This window comes from Canis aureus, chromosome 9 (genome assembly GCF_053574225.1).
Source record: "Canis aureus isolate CA01 chromosome 9, VMU_Caureus_v.1.0, whole genome shotgun sequence".
NCBI classification, from domain to species: domain Eukaryota; kingdom Metazoa; phylum Chordata; class Mammalia; order Carnivora; family Canidae; genus Canis; species Canis aureus.
The window spans coordinates 76,001,607-76,022,303 of NC_135619.1; the positions used below are offsets into that span (position 1 = coordinate 76,001,607).

Sequence of the window (20,697 nt, forward strand, 5' to 3'; positions counted from 1 at the left end):
GACGTGACTGTGCCCCAGACTGCCCCAGGACAGACAAAAGACACAGAGCGACAATAACAAGCAGGACAAACACACTCCTTGCCAGCAGGGAGTGGGGAGGTCAGCGCCTTGAAAACAGTGATGGGAAGATGCAGAGTCCCCTGGACAGGACGGGGAGAGGCACGGAGACCAGTGAGCGCCACGAGAAGCACCGCCAGCCACAGGGACATCCTTCAAAGTAAACATGTTTCATAGAGACAAAAGCGGAGAGAAGCGTCTTCCAGGAGGCCGACCACAGACACATAAGGAAACGGCCCAGATGCACGCACAAAAATGCAGGACGGGAAGGGTCACAACGGGGAAATGTGAACGGGCGCTGAGAGGGCAAGCGGCGGCGGCCACGGTGACACACTGCGTGGTCCAAGCCGCCCGGGGCTGCCATTGGGGGCACAGGGTGTGACGGAGAGCAGGGGGCAACACAGTGACACGTAAGCATGTGAGACACCAGTGACTTCAAGGAAACAGAATAAAACACTTGAGTTCTCTGAGAGCTGGTGAGAAAGAGAGCAAAGGACAAACGAACGGACAGCAAAACAGCGGTGGAATTAGACGCAAATATACCAACAAGACATTTAATTCAAACAGGTGAAATTCTCCAACAGAAATATTCTAAGACTGGATTAAAAGGGACGCCTCGGTGGCTCAGGGGCTGAGCACCTGCCTTGGGCCCAGCTCATGACCCTGGGGTCCCGGGATCGAGTCTCACATCAGGATCCCTGCATGGAGCCTGCTTCTCCCTCCACCTGTGTCTCTCCCTCTCTATCTCTCTCTGTGTCTCTCACGAATAAATAAATAAAATCTTTAAAAATTTTTTTTAAAGTAAAAAAAAACTAGTTGATGTAATTCATCGATTAAGGGACACATCCCAGTATTTATCACTCTGATAAATACGTGGGAGATGCGCACCCTTCCTGACAAGTGCTCTCAGCAGGAGGGCGCCTGCAGACCCCCACAGCGGGTGTGGACGGCACTGCCCACGGTCCAGACACAGCCAAGGGCGCCTCGCCCACCGGTGCGCACAGCACGTGCAGCGCTGCAGGTGCACAGACGGGCAAGAACGGGTGGCAGGTACACAGATCGGAAGGGATGAGCCACAGTGGCCACACACAGGCGATCCCAGCGTTCCAACACTAAGATTGGTAACTGACTTCTGTAGTATGGGCCGTCACGTCGACGTGTGTCACCACCCAGAGAGAGGCCGTCCACGCTAGTGCAGGGCACGCGCTCTGGAACAGCCTGACACAGCACGGGAAAGACCCCCTCGCCACAAATAACACGTCGCAGGCTGCGGGGGGCACCCAAAGAAGCAAAGGATAGTCCTCGACTGGAAGGTTCACTATTGTTAAAATGAGCATCAATGTCAATCTCCCCACATATGGATCCATGAACCCCAATGAAAAAATCCCAGAAGCTTTCTCATAGGAACAGACAATGTGATTGTCACACAGAAGGCCAGAGGCCCAAGGACAGCCGCGGGGGCTGCTACAGGTCCTCAGACGCGGGCCTGGGCCATGGGCAGGCGAGCGAAGCAGAGGAGGGCTCCTGCGGGCACCGCGTGCCGGACACCCCTGGACAGAAGCAAACCCGGCCCTTTCCTCACAGTGGACAACACAGTGCAAGGTGACCCCTCAGAAATCCCAAACTCCAAGGGGCCCTGTAAAACCAGAAGCTTCTGGAAGGGACACCATGAGAGCCTCTCCCCGATTTCCATGACTTCCATCAGCCGAGGGGGCAAGCTGCGAAGGTAGCCCTCCGTCAGAGCTCCGGCGGCAGGAAGGTCCCACCACTACGGACACGGCGCAGTGGGGAGGCCCCTGTGCACACAGCTCAGGGCCGGACCGACAGGCTGGCCAGCAGTGCCCCAGGTCCTGGAAGCCTCCGGCTGCCCGACACCGGGCGCAGGCAGCCTGCTCCATGGCAGCCTATCGTGGCTTTCAATCTGCAACTCCCTGGTGCCCGGAGACACTGGCCACCTTCCGACATGTGCCAACCAGCCGTCCCACGGCCTTCTTTTGACCACGGGCTCCCCGTCGGCTACAGTGATGACACATGTCATTGCACGTTTGCCCAAACTCACAGAAGGCACCTCATCAAGAGTGAGCCCCGGTGAGCCTCAGACTCGGGTGCTGATGCGTCACACAGGTTCGTCAGCACAACTGACACACCATGTGGCGGGGGTGTCTGCACGAGGGGAGGATGGCTGCGTGCAGGTGGGCACGTGGAAATCTCTGTACCTCCCCTCAGTTTCGGTGTGCATCTAAAACTCATCAAGAAAATAGTTCATTAAAAACATTGTTTAGGGCCATCTGGGTGGCTCAGTGGTTGAGCATCTGCCTTCAGCTCAGGGTATGATCCTGGGGTCCCGGGATCGAGTCCCACGGCGGGGCCCCCGCAGGGAGCCTGCTTCTCCCTCTGCCTGTGTCTCTGCCTCTCTCTGCTGAAGAGAGAGAAGGCTTGAAGAAGTTGAAGGCTGTGTCCAGGCAGTGCTGGTTGAGCTGCAGCTGGTTCCCCAGGTTTTATTTCAGGAAAAAATAAATAAAATCTTAAAAAAAAAAATACTAAAAAATGTTTTTTAAAAAGTAAAAACATCTTTCTGAAACGCTTTGGTTGTCCCTGGGGACACATGAGGTAGCAGGTAAAGGTGGGCTGGGGAGCCTGGTGGCAGGACGGTCAGTCCTCGACCATCTCACCCTCTGAATAAGAAACGAACAAGGTCCTCAGTGAGTGTGAGGGGGTGACACGCAGTGGCCAGAGTCACAGAATCAGACCCTGGAAGCCGAGCCCAGGCCTGCAAACCACACCCACTACTGACCAAGCCCCGGAGTCCGATGCCTGGAGAAGGATGTGCAGGGCGCAGCCAGGGGCCCTGGGACTGCGGAGTGTGTGTCTGTCCCTCCCACTCAGGGCCCCTGCTGGCGGCAACATGGCGACAAGTCCCAAGTGACAGAGGCCTCCATGCACACACAGCTCCCGGGCTCAGACCCAGCCTGCTGGCAGCACGACAGGGGTGTCTGGTTACAACCCTGACGCTTCTGCCCCCACATCCCGGTTCCCTGGCCCCGGGCCGGCCACTCCCTCTGGGCGACAGTGATAGTGCCGCTGTGGGCACTACGGGCCAGGTCCCCAAGGACAACCTTCTCTGGTGGACAGGGGTGCGGCTGGGGGCCGGGGGGGGGGGGACTCTGATGTAGGAAGAAAGGCCATGTCCCCTCCCCCTGCCGTGGTGCACAGAGCACAGCACGGCTCTTCTCGCAGCTTGTCTACACCCATTTTCTCCCTACGGGAGCATCAGCTCTGACGCTCCACGCTCTGGCCGGATTCCAGAGCCTGGCCTGCACACCTGCGTCCTGAGCCGGCCCGACCCCTGGCAGGCCTCTCGCTGCTCAGTGACATGAGCGACACGACACCATGAGGGCAGAACAAAGACTAGGCCGGCACTCGCACGATCGGGGCGGCGGTGCCTTCTGGCGGGGCGCTGTGGCGGGAGCCCGAGAGCCCGAGGCCCTGCCCCGCGTAGAACATACGTGTGCTTCGGGCGCTGCAGGCTGGAATCGGCAGTTTCCAAGATCTTATGACAGTGTAATGAGAGATTCCGATACTGAGGGCTGCCCAAGCAGAGGGGCCCCAACACGCCCAGACACACACGGGCCCGCCGGGAGCCTCCCAGCAGCCCACGCCTGCCTAACCAGGAGCCACGGCCGGCACCGTCTGCCAGGCAGACACAGCCACCGGGGACGCAGAGGGCACGAGAGGAGCCCGAGGGTGGCTGCTGCCCCAGGAGAGGAGGAGGCACCGTTCCCCCCGGAAGGGGACGTGAGCAGGAAGCGTTCGGAGGACAGGAAGAGCCTTCGGTTGGAAGCGCAGGAGCAGGAACGAGGATGTGGGGGCACACAGAGGCCCCAAAGTGAAAGATAAGCGGGGACAAGGAGAGGGCACGCGAGAAGGCAGCTGGCGGGCCGTGCCGCGACCGAGTGATGCCAAGGCGGGAACCGCGAGTCGCTCGAGGCGGTGGCGGGGACTCTGGGCCCACAGCTCAGAGCGCAGGACGAGGCGGCGCTAAGGGCTCCGGGAACAGCGCAGCCACCCAGGCACAGGGCGAGGGTCCGGGCGCCCGGGAGCACGAGACCGCGGGCACCGCCGTCCAAATGCTGGAGAGCGATGGGCGCCCGAGTCCACCAGAGCCCCCGGGGCGCAGGAAGGGACGCCGCCGACAGGAAAGCACCAGGAGGACGCGCCGTCACGAGACGCGGACGACACGGGACGGGGGGGGGGCCCGAGCAGGCGGTGGGGAGCCCAGGGTGACGGCGGGAAGGAACGAGCGGCGCAGAGGGTGGCGTCCGGGGCCTTCAGTGACATACAAACCCGGCGGCCGTGAGAGCGAGCCCAGCCGGAGCCGAGGCGCAGCAAAGGATACGCGGCGTGCCCTCCGTGCGGCACACCAGGTAGAGGCAGGCCGCGATCACGTGGGCCATCTTGCGGCCGCGCGTCAGGTGCTTGCTCACGGCCATCTTGAAGAAGTTGAAGGCTGTGTCCAGGCAGTGCTGGTTGAGCTGCAGCTGGTTCCCCAGGTGGTGGATCTGGCGCCTCCCTAGGACACAACACGACACGTTACCACTGGTTCCCAGCGAGGGCCACGCGACCTGCCCTCTCCCGTCCGTGCTCAGGGCCGCTCTCCGAGCGTCCCGAGCCTTATGCGTGGCCAGTGGGGCGAAGCCCCACGCTGCTGGGTCCCACTCCTCTCCACGCCTGAGCGGCCCTGGTTCGTGGGCCTCTGAGCTCGGGGTGCCTGCCCGCCCGGCGCCCCTCCTCACCACTGCGCGTGCCGCGGGCTCCACACAGCACGACCTCCTGGCAGGGACAGACGACACTGCCTGACGGCCAGGGGCCCCCGTGGAAACGGCCCCCCTCACGGCCGAGGGCCCCAGGTGGCCTCCTGTCCGGCAGCCGGGAGGCTGGGTCGTGCCCACCCGCCTTGCCAGCGGGGCCGCGAGTGTGTGCCCGCGGCCGGCCCCCACCCCAGCCTCCCCACCGAGACCGCCGCTCCGGCCTGCCGCGCGCCGTCTGGGCAAGGGGCACCAGCAGGCAGATTCCGGGAGGGCGGGGGCCGCCGGGTGAGGGGACGGCCAGGACACAGCCCGCACACACTCCTCGTCCTGGCTGACCCCTCCCGTCAGCTACAGGCAGCAGCAGCAGAGGGTGCAGCCGTGCTGTGCCCACACGGCGGCGGTCACTGTGGGCCACATGGCACACACTACAGAGCAGAGACGTCCAAAGCTCAGGTCAGGGACACAGCACGAGCTGGACTGGAAGCCCTGTCCATACCGCACCCCCAGCTGCCACGCTGGACCTCCCCACACGGACTTCACTCCATCCAGCACCCTCTGGCCCCCAGACCCGCTCTCTTCTGGCAAAGGCCACCTTCAGCTGCACCGGGGAAAGAAGCGGGGGACTCGTGTGCTGCCCACAAAGGCTCAGTGCAGATCCCTTGCTCTCCGACAGGGGCAGCAGGCGGGGGAAGGCAAGGCCTGTGTGGCTCCCGACCGCCCCACACATGCTCCTGACAATGACTGCCAGCCAAGGGTGGGCACCTGGGGACCTGGTGCGTGGTCTGGCATGTGGTCCGGCAACTGGGGGACCTGACAGTCAACACAGCCTCCCAACAGAGCACCCCTGCCCTGCCTGCAGCCCTCCAGTTACACTGAACTGACATAGGGTCGGGGTCATTGTCCGGAGGCCCACGGCCCTGACTGGACAGAAAGGCCGCAGGGTCTATCCCTGGCTCCCCATCGGCACGCACACACTCATCCCAGCACACCTGGCAGGTACGGAGAGCAGCTGATGGACCTGTGAACACCGGGTCCCCATCTGCTGGCTCTCTGGTAGCCTGGGGGCTCAGAATTATTGCAGGAAGTTATCTCATAATATCTTTATTGTATAAAACTCACATACCATACAATCTACCCACTTAAGGTATACAATTCAATGGTTTTGGGGGCGTCTGAGTGGCTCAGTGGTTGGTTGTCTGCCTTGGGCTCATGTCGGGATCCCAAGGTCCTGGGTGGAGCCCCACATCAGGCTCGCTGCTCAGTGGGGAGTCTGTTTCTCCCTCTGCCTATACTGCTCGTGTCCTCTGTCTCTCAATTAAAAAAAACTTTTAAAAAATGGTTTTGGGACACCTGGATGGCTCAGTGGTTGAGCATCTGCCTTCAGTCCAGGATGTGACCCTGGGGTCCCGGGATCAAGTCCTACGTTGGGCTCCCTGCATGGAGCCTGCTTCTCCCTCTGCCTGTGTCGCTGCCTCTCTCTGTGTCTCTCATGAATAAGTAAATGATATCTTTAAAAAAAATAAAAATAAATAAAAATAATTTTAAAAATGGTTTTAGCATATTTAGCACAATTCAGAACATTTCTTCCCCCCAAAAGAAACCCTGTACCCATTAGCAGTCACTCCCCAAATGAATTTGTAATCCATGTGAGGTCAGCAAGCACGTGCAGACAATTGTGCAAAGACATTAATAAATAAATTTCTTGGATCCGATTCCTAAGTAACTAACCGTAGCTTATTCTCCTTAGGTTTCCTCCCAAAAAAACAAATGCTGAACGTAAACATGCTAGTACATAGTTGCCTTCAAGATGTTGGCGTTTTATGAAAAAAAGGCCCGCCTTTCCTTTCCAGCCAGTGGCTGAACAGCATCTTGGCAGGCCCACGGCTACGGCCCGGCCCGGACAGGAGAGCAGAAGGAACCCAGAGCAGGGTGGGGGCAGGGCAAGCGCCCCCAGGAACATGCAGAAGGAAGGGCCTAAGTCATAACTGCTCGAGTCTGCAGGTCCTCCATCCACAGGACACCCCCACCCCCACCCCAGGCCAGGACGACCTTCACGATGCTAGCCGGGCCCCAAGGCCAGTACAGCAGACACTGGGGTGCTCCAGCAGGGCCACGCAGCACAGCGACTCCTGTGGCCAGCTCTGGGGACACCCAGAGGCACTCAGTGGCCAACAGAAGCCTGCTTGGCTACAGAAGGGCACCCGTGCAGAAGTGAGAACCGGCACAGAGAGCCAGCAACCTCCGTGGGAAAGGGCAACGAGAGGGAAGAGAAGCACCAGGCTCCACAAGCAGACTGGTAACGGAAAAAAAGCTTTCAAAGCCCATGACATCCTCCAAAAAGCTATCAATCCACAGAAATGTATCAAGAGAGGGGTGCCTGGGTGGCTCAGTTGGTGAAGCATCTGCCTTCGGCTCAGGTCATGATCTCAGGGTCCTGGGATCGAGTCCTGCGTCGGTTCCCTGCTTAGCGGGGAGTCTGCTGCTCCCACTGCCTGTGCGTGTTCTCGCTCTGTCATATAAATAAATATAATCTTAAAAAAAAAAAAAGAAACATATCAAGACCCTATAATTAAAAAGACACAGCCATTGGGGCACCTGGGTGGCTCAGCGGTTTAGCGTCTGCCTTCGGCTCAGGGCGTGATCCCAGAGTCCCGGGATCGAGTCCTGTATCGGGCTTCCTGCATGGAGCCTGCTTCTCCCTCTGCCTGCGTCTCTGCCTCTCTCTGTGTCTCTCATGAATAAACAAATAAAATCTTAAAAAAAAAAAAAAAAAGTCACAGCCTTTGACAACTAAAAACACGATTACTGAACATTTTTTAAAACTCAAAATTAGGGGCACCTGGGTGGCCCAAGTCAGTTGAGTGTGTCCGACTCTTGATCTCGATCAGGTCTCGATCTCAGGGTCGTGAGTTCAAGCCCCACGATGCACTCCACGCTGGGCATGGAGTCTGCTTAAAAACAAAACGAAACAAAACAAAACTCAAAATGAACCGAACGGCCGAGCAGACACAGATAAAGACCTTGACAGTGGGCTCAGGGGTGGAGGAGGAGCGGCTGCCGGCGGGGTCCACGGGGGAGGCTCGCAGCTGGCTCCACAGGCCTCTCCCTCCAGGCGGGGCGCGGACTCCTGCAGGAGGGGTTATCAGAAAGAACAAGGACACGGCATGAGGACAGCGGACGCCACAGGGAGAAACAACAGTCCCGCGGAGCGAGGACCCGACAGGGCTTCACGCACATGGAACTGAGTGCGGGATGCGGTGGTGAGCGCCGCGGTGCAGAGGGAGGGCAGACGGCAGGCAGCGCGGGGCCAGCGCCACCCTCGCAGGAGAAGCTCGGCCGGTCCCCCGTGGTCTTGCGGGTCGTGGCAGGGGCCCTACCCTGCGGCACAGCAACACCCCTCCGGTCCGAGCGCGGCCCAGCCTCTCCCAGGAGACAGTGGGCGGGGGGGGGGGGGGGGGGCGGGGGACATGGAAGGACACTCCAGGCCCGGGTCACTGCGGCCAGTACCCCGACATGGGGCCAAGACAAGGGTGCCAGCTCTGCGGGATCACCCCGAGCCCGAGGCCAACTCCAGAGTGCCAGGTCTCTTCAAAGGTGTCCAGACTGGGGGAGACAGTTGCAGACAGGATGAGGTCAAGGATGGAGAGGCTGCTTGCAGTCCCGGGGACGAGCGGCAGCCCTGCGGGCAGGGCACGGGAGATGTCTGCACCAGGGAAGCTGCTGCAGGGCAGCAATGCTAGGAGACTAGAGGGGGTTTAAAATAAAACCTCAAAAAACCCACAGAACATGGGATGCCTGGGTGGCTCAGTGGTCGAGCATCTGCCTCTGGCCCAGGGCGTGACCCTGGGGACCCAGGATAGAGTCCTGCATCGGTCTCTCTGCGTGGAGCCTGCGTCTCCCTCTGCCTGTGTCTCTGCCTCTCTCTCTCTCTCTCATGAATAAGTAAATATTAAAAAAAAAAAAAGAATGAAAACGAAAAATAGCTATCTCTAAACATGTGGGTTCCAGCTGGAGCAAAGCCAGCAGTGACAAATAGCTGTAATTGCAAATATCAGAAAAAGGAGGCTTAAAAAAGTGACCAAAGCTTCTGAGTGAAGAAGCTGAAAGAGCGCACAGAGCTGAAGCCGTCACGGCGGGGAGTCACAGAGAAGACCCCATTCAGGCAGGAGGCCCACGAATGACGCTCTGAAAGATGAACACGGTGGCCAAACCGAAAAATCCCCAGCAAGACCAACTCAGGAAAAGGGCTGAAAGCACAGAGTACCCGGGTCAGGGACGCGGAGACCCGGGAGCACGGTCCGACCCCACTCTGAGTCCCAATTACTCAGACAATTCGAAGAGGATGTCTGACACAACTGACAAGGAGGAACAGAAATCTCACCGGTCCCACCAAAACCCTACGAAAAACAGTCCCAGCAGAAGCTGCAGCTGTAATCTTCACGTGTCGTTAAAGTCTTCTCACAAAGACAACTGGAGGCCCGGACGGCTTTGCGTCCTCCATCTGAGGGGACAGTGGCGGGTCACTCGGGCCCGCGCAGACAGCACACCAATAACGAGCCGTGGCCCCGCACGGTTCTCCCAGAGGGGCGAGGGGAGCTGCACACTCACAAAATCAGCGTAATTCAGCCCAGTAACAAAATAATAGAATGCATGTAATCATTCCAAGAGACAGGAAGGAGCATGTGACAAAATGCCAACATCATCCTTCCTGACAACAGGCTGGTGGCCACTGTCACTTGAAGGTCAGGAGCCGGAGGACAAGGTGCACGGTCAGCACTCTGCTCCCCTCGCCCTGGGGAGGGCAGCACACGGCAGCGACAGCCACGAAGCCCTGGAGATAAGTGAGGGCAGAAAGACGGGGAGGAGAGGGGTCAGGGCCATCACGGTCACACGGCTGCTAACCAGCAGCTACAAGCGACCACGTTTCCTAAGTAATTGGAGCAATTCTGCACTGACGGAGCCACACAGCGACCAGAATCCGGGCAAGCCAACAGGCTGATCCCAACGCTTACTCTGCCACACAAGGGAGCCAGACGCCGAGGCCCTGCTGAGGAGCTGGAGTGCACGCGGGATCACTAGAGGACGCCACAGCAGGCCGGGCAGCGCGGCAGCAGCCTCGGGACACGCAGACCCACCCGGCACAGCTGCAGACACTCCAAGGACCCTGGGTGTCACCCCAGCATCTGCAGCTGACTCGCCCACATACGGTCACTTGACGTGTCACAAATGCACCAGTTCAGTGTCCTGTGGAAAGGACGGTGCCGTAGATGAGTGGGACGCCCGATGTCCACACTGAGAAATGTCAACCTCAACCCCCACCTACAGCACCTGCACAAAGTTGGTCTGAGGGAGATCCCGGACCTAAAGGCGAAACATAAAACAACAGAGCTTCCAGGGGAAAACACAGGTAAGGGTCTTCAGATCTTGGGACAGACAAGAATTTAAGTCACAAAACCCCCTGGCCATAAAACAACAACAACAACAACATATTGGGGACTTCATTAAAATTAAGACACATCTATTCGTCAAGAGACAAGAAAGTGAAAAGTCAACCATCGAGTGGGCAAAGGATTCACAGTGTGTGCAATCAAGCAAGGACTCACACCCCGGACGCACGAAAACATGAGTGAAGCAGAAGGAAAGCGGCAGCTCAACTTCTCAGAACACTTGTGCAGAAGGCGCAGCAGGTGCCTCACACAAGAACGGGTCTCCGATGGCCAAACACACACAGGAGGCCCGTCCTCACTCACCAGGCAAAGCAGGTGACACCGCCGCGGGCGTGAGATGACAGACCTCGGCCCCTGCACACGCACAGGTGTTGCTGGTGGGAGGGTGAACGGCACAGCCGAGCTGGGAAGCCCCCGGCCCGTCTGTTCACCTGCCGCCCCAGAGAGCCCGCTCTCGGGCACGCACCTGCCCACAAGCAGCACCCACCGAAGGACGACGTGCGCAGACGTGGACGTGGACGTGGACAGCAGCCAGAGGGCAGCACCCAGCGCCCCCGACGGGAGAAGTGGGTGAACAAATCATGGTGTATCCACACGAGGAAGGCCCCACACCGCACGGAGCCCAGGGGCGACGCGCACAAGAAAGGGCGCCCTCTGTGATTCCGATCGTCCGCAGCAGAACAAGGAAGGAGCTTTCTGGGGCTCCAGAGCACGCTCTGCCCCGGCCTGCGAGGCATACCGAGCTCATCTAAGCTTATCAAGCAGCTCACGGAGGGTCAGTGCAGTTCATGCACTTTACGTGCATCACACCAAGAAAAACGGACACTCAGAAAGAATAGAAATGTCTCCCCGGTAAAAGGAAAGGGCTCAGAGAGTCAACGTGGCGCATCACAACTCCAGGGACAGAGGGAACCCCCCACAGGGCCCGGTTAGGAAGATGCAGCCTGGCAGGACCTTCCCTGCTGACAACTCGGGATCGCCAGCTCCTGCTTCCTGTGGGGTACCCTCTCGGCCCCTCCACACACGCCCCGGAGTGAGGACGAGGGGCCCATGCTCTCTTCCGCCCACCTGCTCGCTAACCACAACCTGAGTGTGTCCCCGACAAAACCAGAGACGAGCCCAGGAAAGGCGTGAGCACCAGCGCCATACGGAGGGAGGCCGGGAGATGGCAACCCCCGCGTGAACGTCAACCTCGACCGGGGCCGTGGGGGCTGTCAGTTTGCTGCTCACCTGCCAACCTACCCGTCTCCTAAGAAAGGCGCGCAGCCCTTGACACCGCGACAGCAGAAGTTACGTTCACAGGCTGCACCCAAACCCCCAGGGGGGGCTGCGCGGGCGGAGGGGCAGCCAGGACCTGCCCCGCGGAGGTCCGGGACGGGGGGAGCCCCACGCATCTGAGATGCACCGATGGCACCTCCTAGACAACGCCTGCAGAACCTGCTGGGATCTGCCCTTTCCATCTCCCCAAGAGCTACAGAAAAATGACAGGAAGGAGATAAAATTGGCATAAACTGACCAGGGCAAAGAGAAAAGAACGATCTCCAAGGACAGGAGGTCAACAGAGTGTGGGCGCACCGCCAGGCGAGGACAGCGCTAGGCCCCAAGTGCCAGGCGGACAGCCCTGCTCAAAAGCAACAGAACCGGGGGCTGGACTCGCTAGCCTCCCTGCAGCCCCCCAGGCTGAGACTGGATGCGGATGATGGCGGGAGGGGGGGGACACCTGCCCAGGCAGGTGGGGGGAAGGGAAGCCAGGCCCTCCTGTGGGCACCAGGCTGCTGGGAGCTGCCTGAGGCCCTGTCCGCAGGCAGGAGCCCCGTGGGAAGGTGTGCGGCAGACAGCACGCGCGGGTCTTCTCTGGGGTGCAGGCCCCCAGGGCCGCCTCGCGCTCCCCAAATACCTCGGCCTCAGACCCCGCCAACACCCCACACTGAGGACTCTGCATGTTCGGTTTTACTTTCTTAACCGAGAGGTAACTACTTTTCATAACACGGGTTATTTCTGTCTTTATGATTAGTTTCCAGTTTCACCGCCGTGCGTGCGTCTGCCCGAATGCTGCTCTTTACCATGTGGGGCTGAGGCACAAGCTACCCTAGGAAACACCGAGCCGGGTCTGAGGAGCAGATACATTGTCCACTGAGAAAGAGTCATGGAGAGGCAGAGGCCTCACAGTCAGCCACAGGGAGCACTCGCTCTGTGACGGCAGCAATCAGAAGGGGCAAGCGCAGCCAGGCCCCCAGCCAGGGGTCAAGGCACAGCGCTTCCTCGGCAGCAGAGGGTCGGGCTGCCAGCCAGGGGTAATTCCACACTTGGATGCACCGAGAACAAGGTCTGAAAACTGGTGAAACAAAAACCCGACAAAGCCACGGGGAGCACAGGGCAACTCCAGTCACGATGGGAGATTTGCACACCCCTCCCAGCGACACAACAAGCAGAACCCAAATCAGCGAGCATCACGAGGAAACCTGACCTGAGTGACATGTACGGAACTTGGGCAGAAAAACACTCCTTTCGAGTGCGGGTGGACCACGCGGGACCACGTGCTGGACCGTAAGGCTGGGCCTTTGAGGGGGCGGAGGTCCCACACACGGCAGGTTTTCTCACAAGAACGAACTACACTAAGAACAAGCCATGGGGTCAAAGAACAAGCACAAGGGAGATGGAAACACAGAGCTGGATGTGCTAAGCACAGCCCAGGGACGGGACAGTGCTGGGGTCCGAGGGCGACAACTCGCCGGCGCCGTCCCAGCAGGCAGGCCCAGGTGCGCCTCGTTCGCTCTCCACACACGAGGTCTGCGGCAGCCCTGCCGCCAGCACGTCTGGGGGCACCAGTTTTTCCGACTGTGCTGGCGCACTTCATCTCTATATGACACGCTGGTAATTTTCCCAATATTTCAAATGTTTTGTTTTACCCATTATGGTGACCTGTGACCAGCGATCCTGCCGTTACTGTTGTCTTGCTCCGAGCCGCGAGCCCCCCATGGCCGTGTGCGCCCGGGCTGCTCCCGTTCCAGCCCCTCCCGCCTGCCCCTCCTCGGGCCTCCCTGGTCCCCGACGCGCAACCTCAGCACGAGGCCAGCTAACAGCCCTCCGATGGCCTCCGAGGGCTCGAGTGAAAGGAAGAGCCGCCCTCACTCTGAAGCGACGCTGGGAGCGAGTCAGCCGAGGCAGGAGGCGCGGCGAGGCCCCGGAGGCCGAAAGCACAGCCTCCTGCACCTGACGTGAGCCGAGCTGTGGATGCAAAGGGAAGGTTCTCGAGGGAAACTAAAAGCGCCACCCTGGTGAACACACGACTGCTGAGAAGGCAGAGCAGCCTGCGCTGTCTGGAGCCTCCGGGGAGGAGATCAACGGCCACAGCCACACTCCCCGCGCAGCCCGGCCCGCAAGGCCGCTCTGCGATCCTGTGAAGGCGAAGGCCCCGCAGAGGGAAAGTCTGACGCTGCCAGAGGTCGGCCCCGGCGGGGGGCAGGCAATGAGCCGTGGCGGTAACACGCGAGCGCGGGGGGAGGCAGCCGGGCCGCTGGAGAGGCCCAGCTCAGGGTCCTGGAGAGGCCGCGGGGCCTCCACGGGACCAAACAGCCTTTCCCGGAAAGAAGGAGCACCTAGCACCCACAGCTCGGGGGTGAGCCTGGGGCCTCTGCCCAAGGCTTCCAAGGACAGGCCGACCTCCTGTCAGGTGCCCCGCAGCTGGTGCCTCCCTGCGGACGCCAGTGCTCATTTACTCGGAGGCCCCGGGCCCTTAAACTCACCCCACACCTGCTCCGACCGTGCTCTGCAGACGGAACACAGCTTTGGTGGCGGCGCATCTGTTCACAACGTGGTTTACTGAATATTTGAAGCCCACTGTTGAGACCTGCTGCTCAGAGAAAAAAGATTTCCTTCCAAAACATCACTGCTCACCGGCAGTGCACCTGGGCTGAGAGCTCCGACGGAGATGCACGATGAGATTAATGCCGTGTTCACACGTGCTACCACCACATCCATCCTACAGCCCGGGGATCAACGAGCCATTTTGACTTGCAAGTCCTATTATTAAGAAATACGTTTCACAAGGTTATAGACGCCTTATAGAATCACGTAGTAACCCCTCTGACGGATCTGGGCACTATCAATTGAAAACCTCCCGAAAAGGATTCACATCCTAGATGCCATTCAGACATCCATGACACATCCATGACGTGGACAGCAGCCAGAGGGCAGCGCCCAGCAGCCTGGGAGAGCTCTCCTAGGGAGAGCTCAAAACATTCCCAGGGATTTGGAGGAAGATGACTCCAGCCCTCGTGGATGACGTTGAGGGGTTCAAGTCTTGAGTGGGCGAAGTCATCACAGATGTGACGACCGCAGATGTGAAATGGCGAGAGAACCAGAATCAGAAGTGGGGCCCGAAGACGGAACTGCTACAATCGCACGATGAAACTCGAAAGGATGAGGAGTGGCTTCTTAGGGGAGAGCAAAGAACGTGCATTCTTGAGATGGAAACTACTACTGGTCGGGATGCCGTGGAGACTGTTGAAATGACAAAAGACCTACACTGTCATGTGAACTGAGTTGATGAAGCAGCAGCAGCAGGTTTGAGAGGACTGACCCTCATTTTGAAAGTTCTCCTGTGGGTAAAAAATGCTATCGAGCAGCATCACCTGCTGCAGAGAAATTGTCCATGAAAGGAAGAGCCCATCAATGTGGCAAACTTCCTTGTCTTGTTTTAAGAAATTGCCACGAGCACCCCAGCTTCCAGCACCCACCACCCTGACCAGTGGGCAGCCAGCACCGCGGGGACCCCACCCTCCCCCAGCAGAGATTATGACTGGCTGAGAGCTCAGATGATGAATGTTGTTAGCAATGAGGGTATTTTTTTGTTTGTTGTTGTTTTTTTTCTTTTAATGAGGGTATTTTTAAATGAAGGTAAGAACACTGACTTTTTGGACATAATGCTATGGCCCACGTAAAGACTGCACTGTAACACAGACACACTTTTACATGCACCAGGGAAAAGGTCACGTAACTCGCTTGTTGTGATAGTCACTTATCCTGCAGTGTGTCCGAGGCACACCTGTAAGCACCGCAGAGCAAGGGGGTGCACCACAGCGGGAGGCACCCCACATGCTCTAACATTCCTGAGAGTGTCCGAGAGGTGATGGCAGACGTGCCCCCGCCTGAGCAACCACAGCTGACGTCATCCGTAATGGAGTAAGACCGGATGCTTTCCCCGGGACTCAGGAATAAGACCCTCCTGTTCGACACGGTGCAGAAAGTGCTAGCCAGGGGTTACTGCAGGCTGCCCGCTCTTGCTCTTCATCCCCTACCTCCATGCCACCCCAAAACCCACCCTCATCCAGAGCCCCCGCCATGGGAAATACCGTTCTGCAGGGTCTGTGCTCTTGACTCCTTTCCCAGGTTCACATGGAAGCCGCCGCCCAGGGTTGGGGTTTTGCCGGCACCTAGAAAAACGTATCAGACTGATTAGTCAAACCTTGGCAGGAAAGATCCGTGCCTGCACACCTTTACCGCACGGGGTGTTTCTGGAGCGAGGACACTGTGGGATCAGTGTTCACGGCTGGAGGCAGCAGCAAGTGGGGCCTCCTGCGGCCATTCTTAGCAGCCTGCACACCTCCTTTCCCTCTGCCATGCCAACAGGGTTGTGGCCTTGACCTAGAGCCATGGCAGGTGGACCATGCCCATCTGCACTCTCTAACCACGGCTCCAGACACACACTCAGTCCAGAGTGGACCGCTGCCACATGGCAGCCAGAGAGGGCACAGCTCCCTTCCAAACTACAGCACCCTACCCTGGGCCAGCCCATGCACAGGGGTTACACCTGCACAATGGCTTTTGTCAGTGCACTCATCTCTGTAGGCCTGGAACCTCTGAGCCAGCCGTTCTTTTTTTTTTTTTTTTCTTTTTTTTTAATTTATGATAGTCACAGAGAGAGAGAGAGAGGCAGAGACACAGGCAGAGGGAGAAGCAGGCTCCATGCACCGGGAGCCCGACGTGGGATTCGATCCCGGGTCTCCAGGATCGCGCCCTGAGCCAAAGGCAGGCGCCAAACCACTGCGCCACCCAGGGATCCCTGAGCCAGCCGTTCTACAGGAGGCACTCGCACCTCTCTCCCCCCGTGTGCTGCCCACCACAGGACGGCACCCTGGAGCCCCGGCCACAAAGGGTCACCACAGCCAGACCTGCAGATGCTCTGCCTTGGGTCTCCAATGCTCAGATACCCCAGGAAATTCCATGCACTCTGCTCTGCAAGGCCCTGGAGCTGGAACTTCTGCCCTATTACCCTTTGAAAACGGCCAGGTAGATGTCTGGATTGTTCACCAGACTTACAAACCCCACTATCGAAGCCAAAGAGTACACTGGTAGCCAAGAAAAGGCAGTGGAGCTGGGGAGTGATGCTCGTCCCCACAGGCCAGTGCGTCTGTGACCAAGCACACACCAAAGGGTTAGAGGCTTCTGCAGTTAGGGGATACCTCACAGCCTCAGCCACGTGATGTGGAGCCTGCAGGAGGACCGGGACACACGTGATAATGAAATGGAAACTCAGACCTGGCAGGGACCTGAGAACCCAGATCACTGACGTCTGGGAACAGGCCTCCAGGGAAAGCACGTGGCCCTTGTCCGGGGCCAGCAGGGACCTCGGGATCATCCATGGGCAGCCACCAGCACACACAGTGCAGAATAAGTATGACCTCCAGCATATCTGTGACTGCAACCAAATCCCAAACCAACACTCACAAGATTCCTTAAAGATCTCAGCAAAATGGTTCCCAAGTTTAGCCAGCAAAGACAGGAAGTAAGACAAGCCAACAGAACACAGAAAAGAGCAACAAGTGGGCTTTCGCTGGGCAGGTGCTAGAGCACAGGTGAGGGGCCTGGCTGGGAGCAGAGCTGGGAGCCGGCCGCCAGGTGGACCAGCCCCCAGCACCCACCACAGTGGGCAGAGCGGAGGGGCCTCCAGCGGGGCAGCACCCTGTGCCACTTCACGGTCACCATGGTTAGGGAGGCCGCAGGGCCGGCCCCGCGTGGACGGGTTGGGGACAGCACAGAGCCCGTGGCCTTCTCCAGTTGAGCGTGGAGCCAGGAGGTCACTCACTCCAGGTCACTCACTCACCACCTGGAGACGGATCTGCTGCCCCAAGAGCTCGCCACCCCAGACCTCATGTCCTCAAGCAGCTGGTCACAGAGGATGGGGCCAGAGAGGGTCAGACAGGGCGTGCTGGGGGCTGGAGGGCTGGAGGGCCCAGAGGAGACTCCTTTACCTGAACCAGCAACAAGGGGCTTCCAACACCATTGGTGCCACCTGTCAGCTCCGTACAGCCAGACCCATGCTCGCTGGGCTGAGATCAGGGCTCTGCACTCCCGCCCTCCTGTTCCAGTGGTGGCTGCTTTTTACCACTTGAGGATTTTTACATTTGCAATCTTTTATATACCAGGACCAATGGGGAAGACTCGGCCACTCCTACCGCCTGACCAGGACAGCCATATCTTGGCCTGTTTGTTTCCAGCACCCCCACCAACTTTCAACCTGGGAGAAGATAAAAATTGCCATGTTGTTTTAATTAAAATGGACGTGCACTTTTAATAAATAACTGTTTAGAAAAAGGACAATGAGGGGATGCTTGGGTGGCTCAGCACTTTAGCATCTGCCTTTGGCCCAGGGCGTGATCCTGGAGACCCTGGATCAAGTCCCACGTTGGGCTTCCTGCATGGAGCCTGCTTCTCCCTCTGCCTGTGTCTCTGTGCCTCCCCCCTGCCTCATGAATAAATAAAATCTTAAAAAAAAAAAAAAAAAAAAGAAAAGAAAAAGGACAATGAGGGGCCGCTGGGGGGCTTAGTCTGTGAAGTGTCTCCCTTTGGCTCAGGTCATCGAGTCCTGTGGCGGGCTCCCTGCTCAGCTGGGAGTCTACTTCTCCCTCTCCCTCTGACCTTCCGATTGTGCTCTCTCACTCTCTCTCAAGTAAATGAATAAAATCTTAAAAAAAAAAAAGAGAACAGAAGAGAAAAAAGAAAAGGAAAGGAAAGGAAAGGAAAGAAGAAAAGAAAAGAAAAAAAGAAAAGAAAGAAAAGAAAAGAAAAGAAAAGAAAAGAAAAGAAAAGAAAAAAAAGAAAAGAAAAGAAAAGAAGAAAAGAAAAATGGGCAAGGACATGGTGTGAGCCCTGGGAACCCTGGCTTCCAGAACAAGGACCGGGGTCTTCCCCCCAGCACCACCCCCTGCATAAATGCAGACAGAGGGAAGCCAGGGCAGACCCACAGAGATGCTACGCTGAAGCAGTGGGACTTCGTTCTGCTGGAGAGCTAAATGCAAACTCCTTATTCCTCAATGTCCTGCAAAGCCGCCAGAGGTCCCCCTCACGAGCCGCCTCTGCCCCCCTTCCCTGCTCCATGACTCTCCCCTGCACCCTCCAGGACCCCCACACCCCTTGCTGCACTTCTGACCTGTACTTCCTGTCTCCGCACTGCCCTGCCCTGCCTCTCCCTGAGGACCCAGCCACCCTTCCTGGGGCTGCTACATCTCGGGGCGCGGTCTCCTGACTCGCTCTCACGTGTGCACACCTGCCCCGTGGTCCCTGAGCTCCTGTCCCCTCTGCACCAAGGGGGTGGCCGTCAAAGCCTGCTTGCCAAACCGATGCAGATTTTGTCACTCAGCAGACACCACCCACTGGGGTTTGGTTACAAGAGATAAAATCTGGAATGCACGCGTGGATAGTGTAAAAAATGCTTATGGAGCAAATCTCGGCCCCTTAACTGTGAAGCGAAAGGTCTCCTGAAGCATGAAGAAAAGCTAGACTGCTCCCTGCGATCGAGCTTCATCGCCAAGGTATGACATTCTTGGCCTTCAGATCCCCTTCACACGATTCTACTTCTTAAAACATTTGAAATACTCTGTCGCAAGCTCCTGCAACAAAATCACAAGCTGGAAGGAGCAGATGGAAGGTACGAGCGGGCCAAGACCGCCCCCTTGTGGGCGGCGGAGGAGCGCGGGATGCCCCCCACCCCCCAGGCCCCCCCATCCCTGCCCCTAGGCCGCCGGAGGAGGGAGGCAGAGCCGGAGACAGGAGGGGCGCCCTGCAGACACGGGGGACAGAGCCAGCGACACCCGCACCTCCACAGCAGGGAGAGAAAGGCAGGCCCGAGGGCCGCCGCACACATCTGCCCCCATCCCACCCGCAGCTCCGCCCACGGGGGGGCAGAACCGGGAATAAGTTGCTGCGCTCTTACTTCAGGGGAGGGTTTCCGTTGTTGCTGTAACCCCTCCTCCAGAGGCCCTGGAAGTAGGCTCAGCCCCCCTGCGGCCGGCGCCCCACAAGGACTCAGGCCCCTGGGGTCACCCCAAGACCCCTGAGCAAACCACGGGGAGTCCTGAGGACCGGGACGCCACCTGGACAGGGATCTGTGTGGACACAGGGAGCTAAGCGCCGGCAGCAGCCGAGACTCCTTTCCACCGGGTGCAGCTCCCAAAGGGCCTGTTTTGTAGGGATTAAAATTCTGATTATGGAAACCATGCAGCGCGGAGCAAGGGAGATGACAAACACAGCAAATGACATCTTGAAAAGAACAGCCCCCTCTCACCACTGTGCCTCTAGGAGAGTTCAGCCAACGTTTCCTGAGAACAGGCACTCTGGCCAGGGACTCCCGGGGCTTTGAGGGGCCACAGGGTAGGAAGAGAGATGCAGAACCCTCCCCCTCTGGGACCAGAGGTCGGCCTGGACATGGGGGCGGGGGTGGGGGGGGGTGGCGGGGCTGTGCCCAGGAGAGCCCCCTAAGGGCAAGGCACGGGCCAGGCCGGCAGGTGCAAGGCTCAGCATTCGTTAGGGGAGGGGGACCCCCTCCAACAAGCAGGAGCGGCTCCCCCTCCTAGGGGCCCTCTCCATCCGGGGCTGGGGGCTGCAAACCTTTCTCATTGTATTATGGTGGGGGGGGGGGTGTCCATGCAACACAGACATGTAGAAGGTGCTTCGCGGCTGTGCTGTGACAACACCAGCATTATAAACACCTTGACTTGAAAGATGAAGTCCGTAGCCACGAAAAGTCGTGATGATGGAGACCGTGGGACATGCTCCCCAGGAGGGAGAGGGAAGGACCCCAGGAGGCAGTCACGGCAGGCTGCCTGGTGCCAGGGCTCCCTCTGCCTCCAGGCTGCATCTCAGGGGAGTGGGGCTGGCACCTCCCCCTCCGCGCCCAGGGGACGGGCTGTTGGCTCTGAGGCACTCGGCGCGCACACGGCACAGGACGCTCACACGCACCGTGCTGGGAAGCCCTGCTCTGCCCTCCCGGTTCCTGACACACTTGGGGTGAGCCTGGCCCCAGAGAAGCAGCGGGACCCTTCCTCAGGACCCCACTGAGGCCGCAGCTGGTCCAGCTCTGCCCAGTGACTCGCCATTCTGGCCAC

The 20,697-nt window shown here is 58.7% G+C and overlaps 1 protein-coding gene across 3 annotated transcripts in view; it reads right to left on the bottom strand.

Annotated features, from left to right (window-relative positions):
• BRF1 (BRF1 general transcription factor IIIB subunit) overlaps nucleotides 1-20,697 on the bottom strand; it is a 54,717-nt gene that overhangs the window by 30,739 nt on the left and 3,281 nt on the right. The window contains exons 2-3 of one of the 3 annotated variants that reach the window (XM_077910854.1): nucleotides 15,667-15,747; nucleotides 4,398-4,627 (exon numbers count right to left, since the gene is read on the bottom strand). In XM_077910854.1, the coding sequence (XP_077766980.1) occupies nucleotides 4,398-4,627; nucleotides 15,667-15,747 (311 nt within the window). Of the gene's footprint in view, nucleotides 1-4,397; nucleotides 4,628-7,885; nucleotides 7,974-15,666; nucleotides 15,748-20,697 lie in introns of those variants that run through there. The other 2 variants (XM_077910855.1, XM_077910856.1) reach the window with 2 other exon arrangements.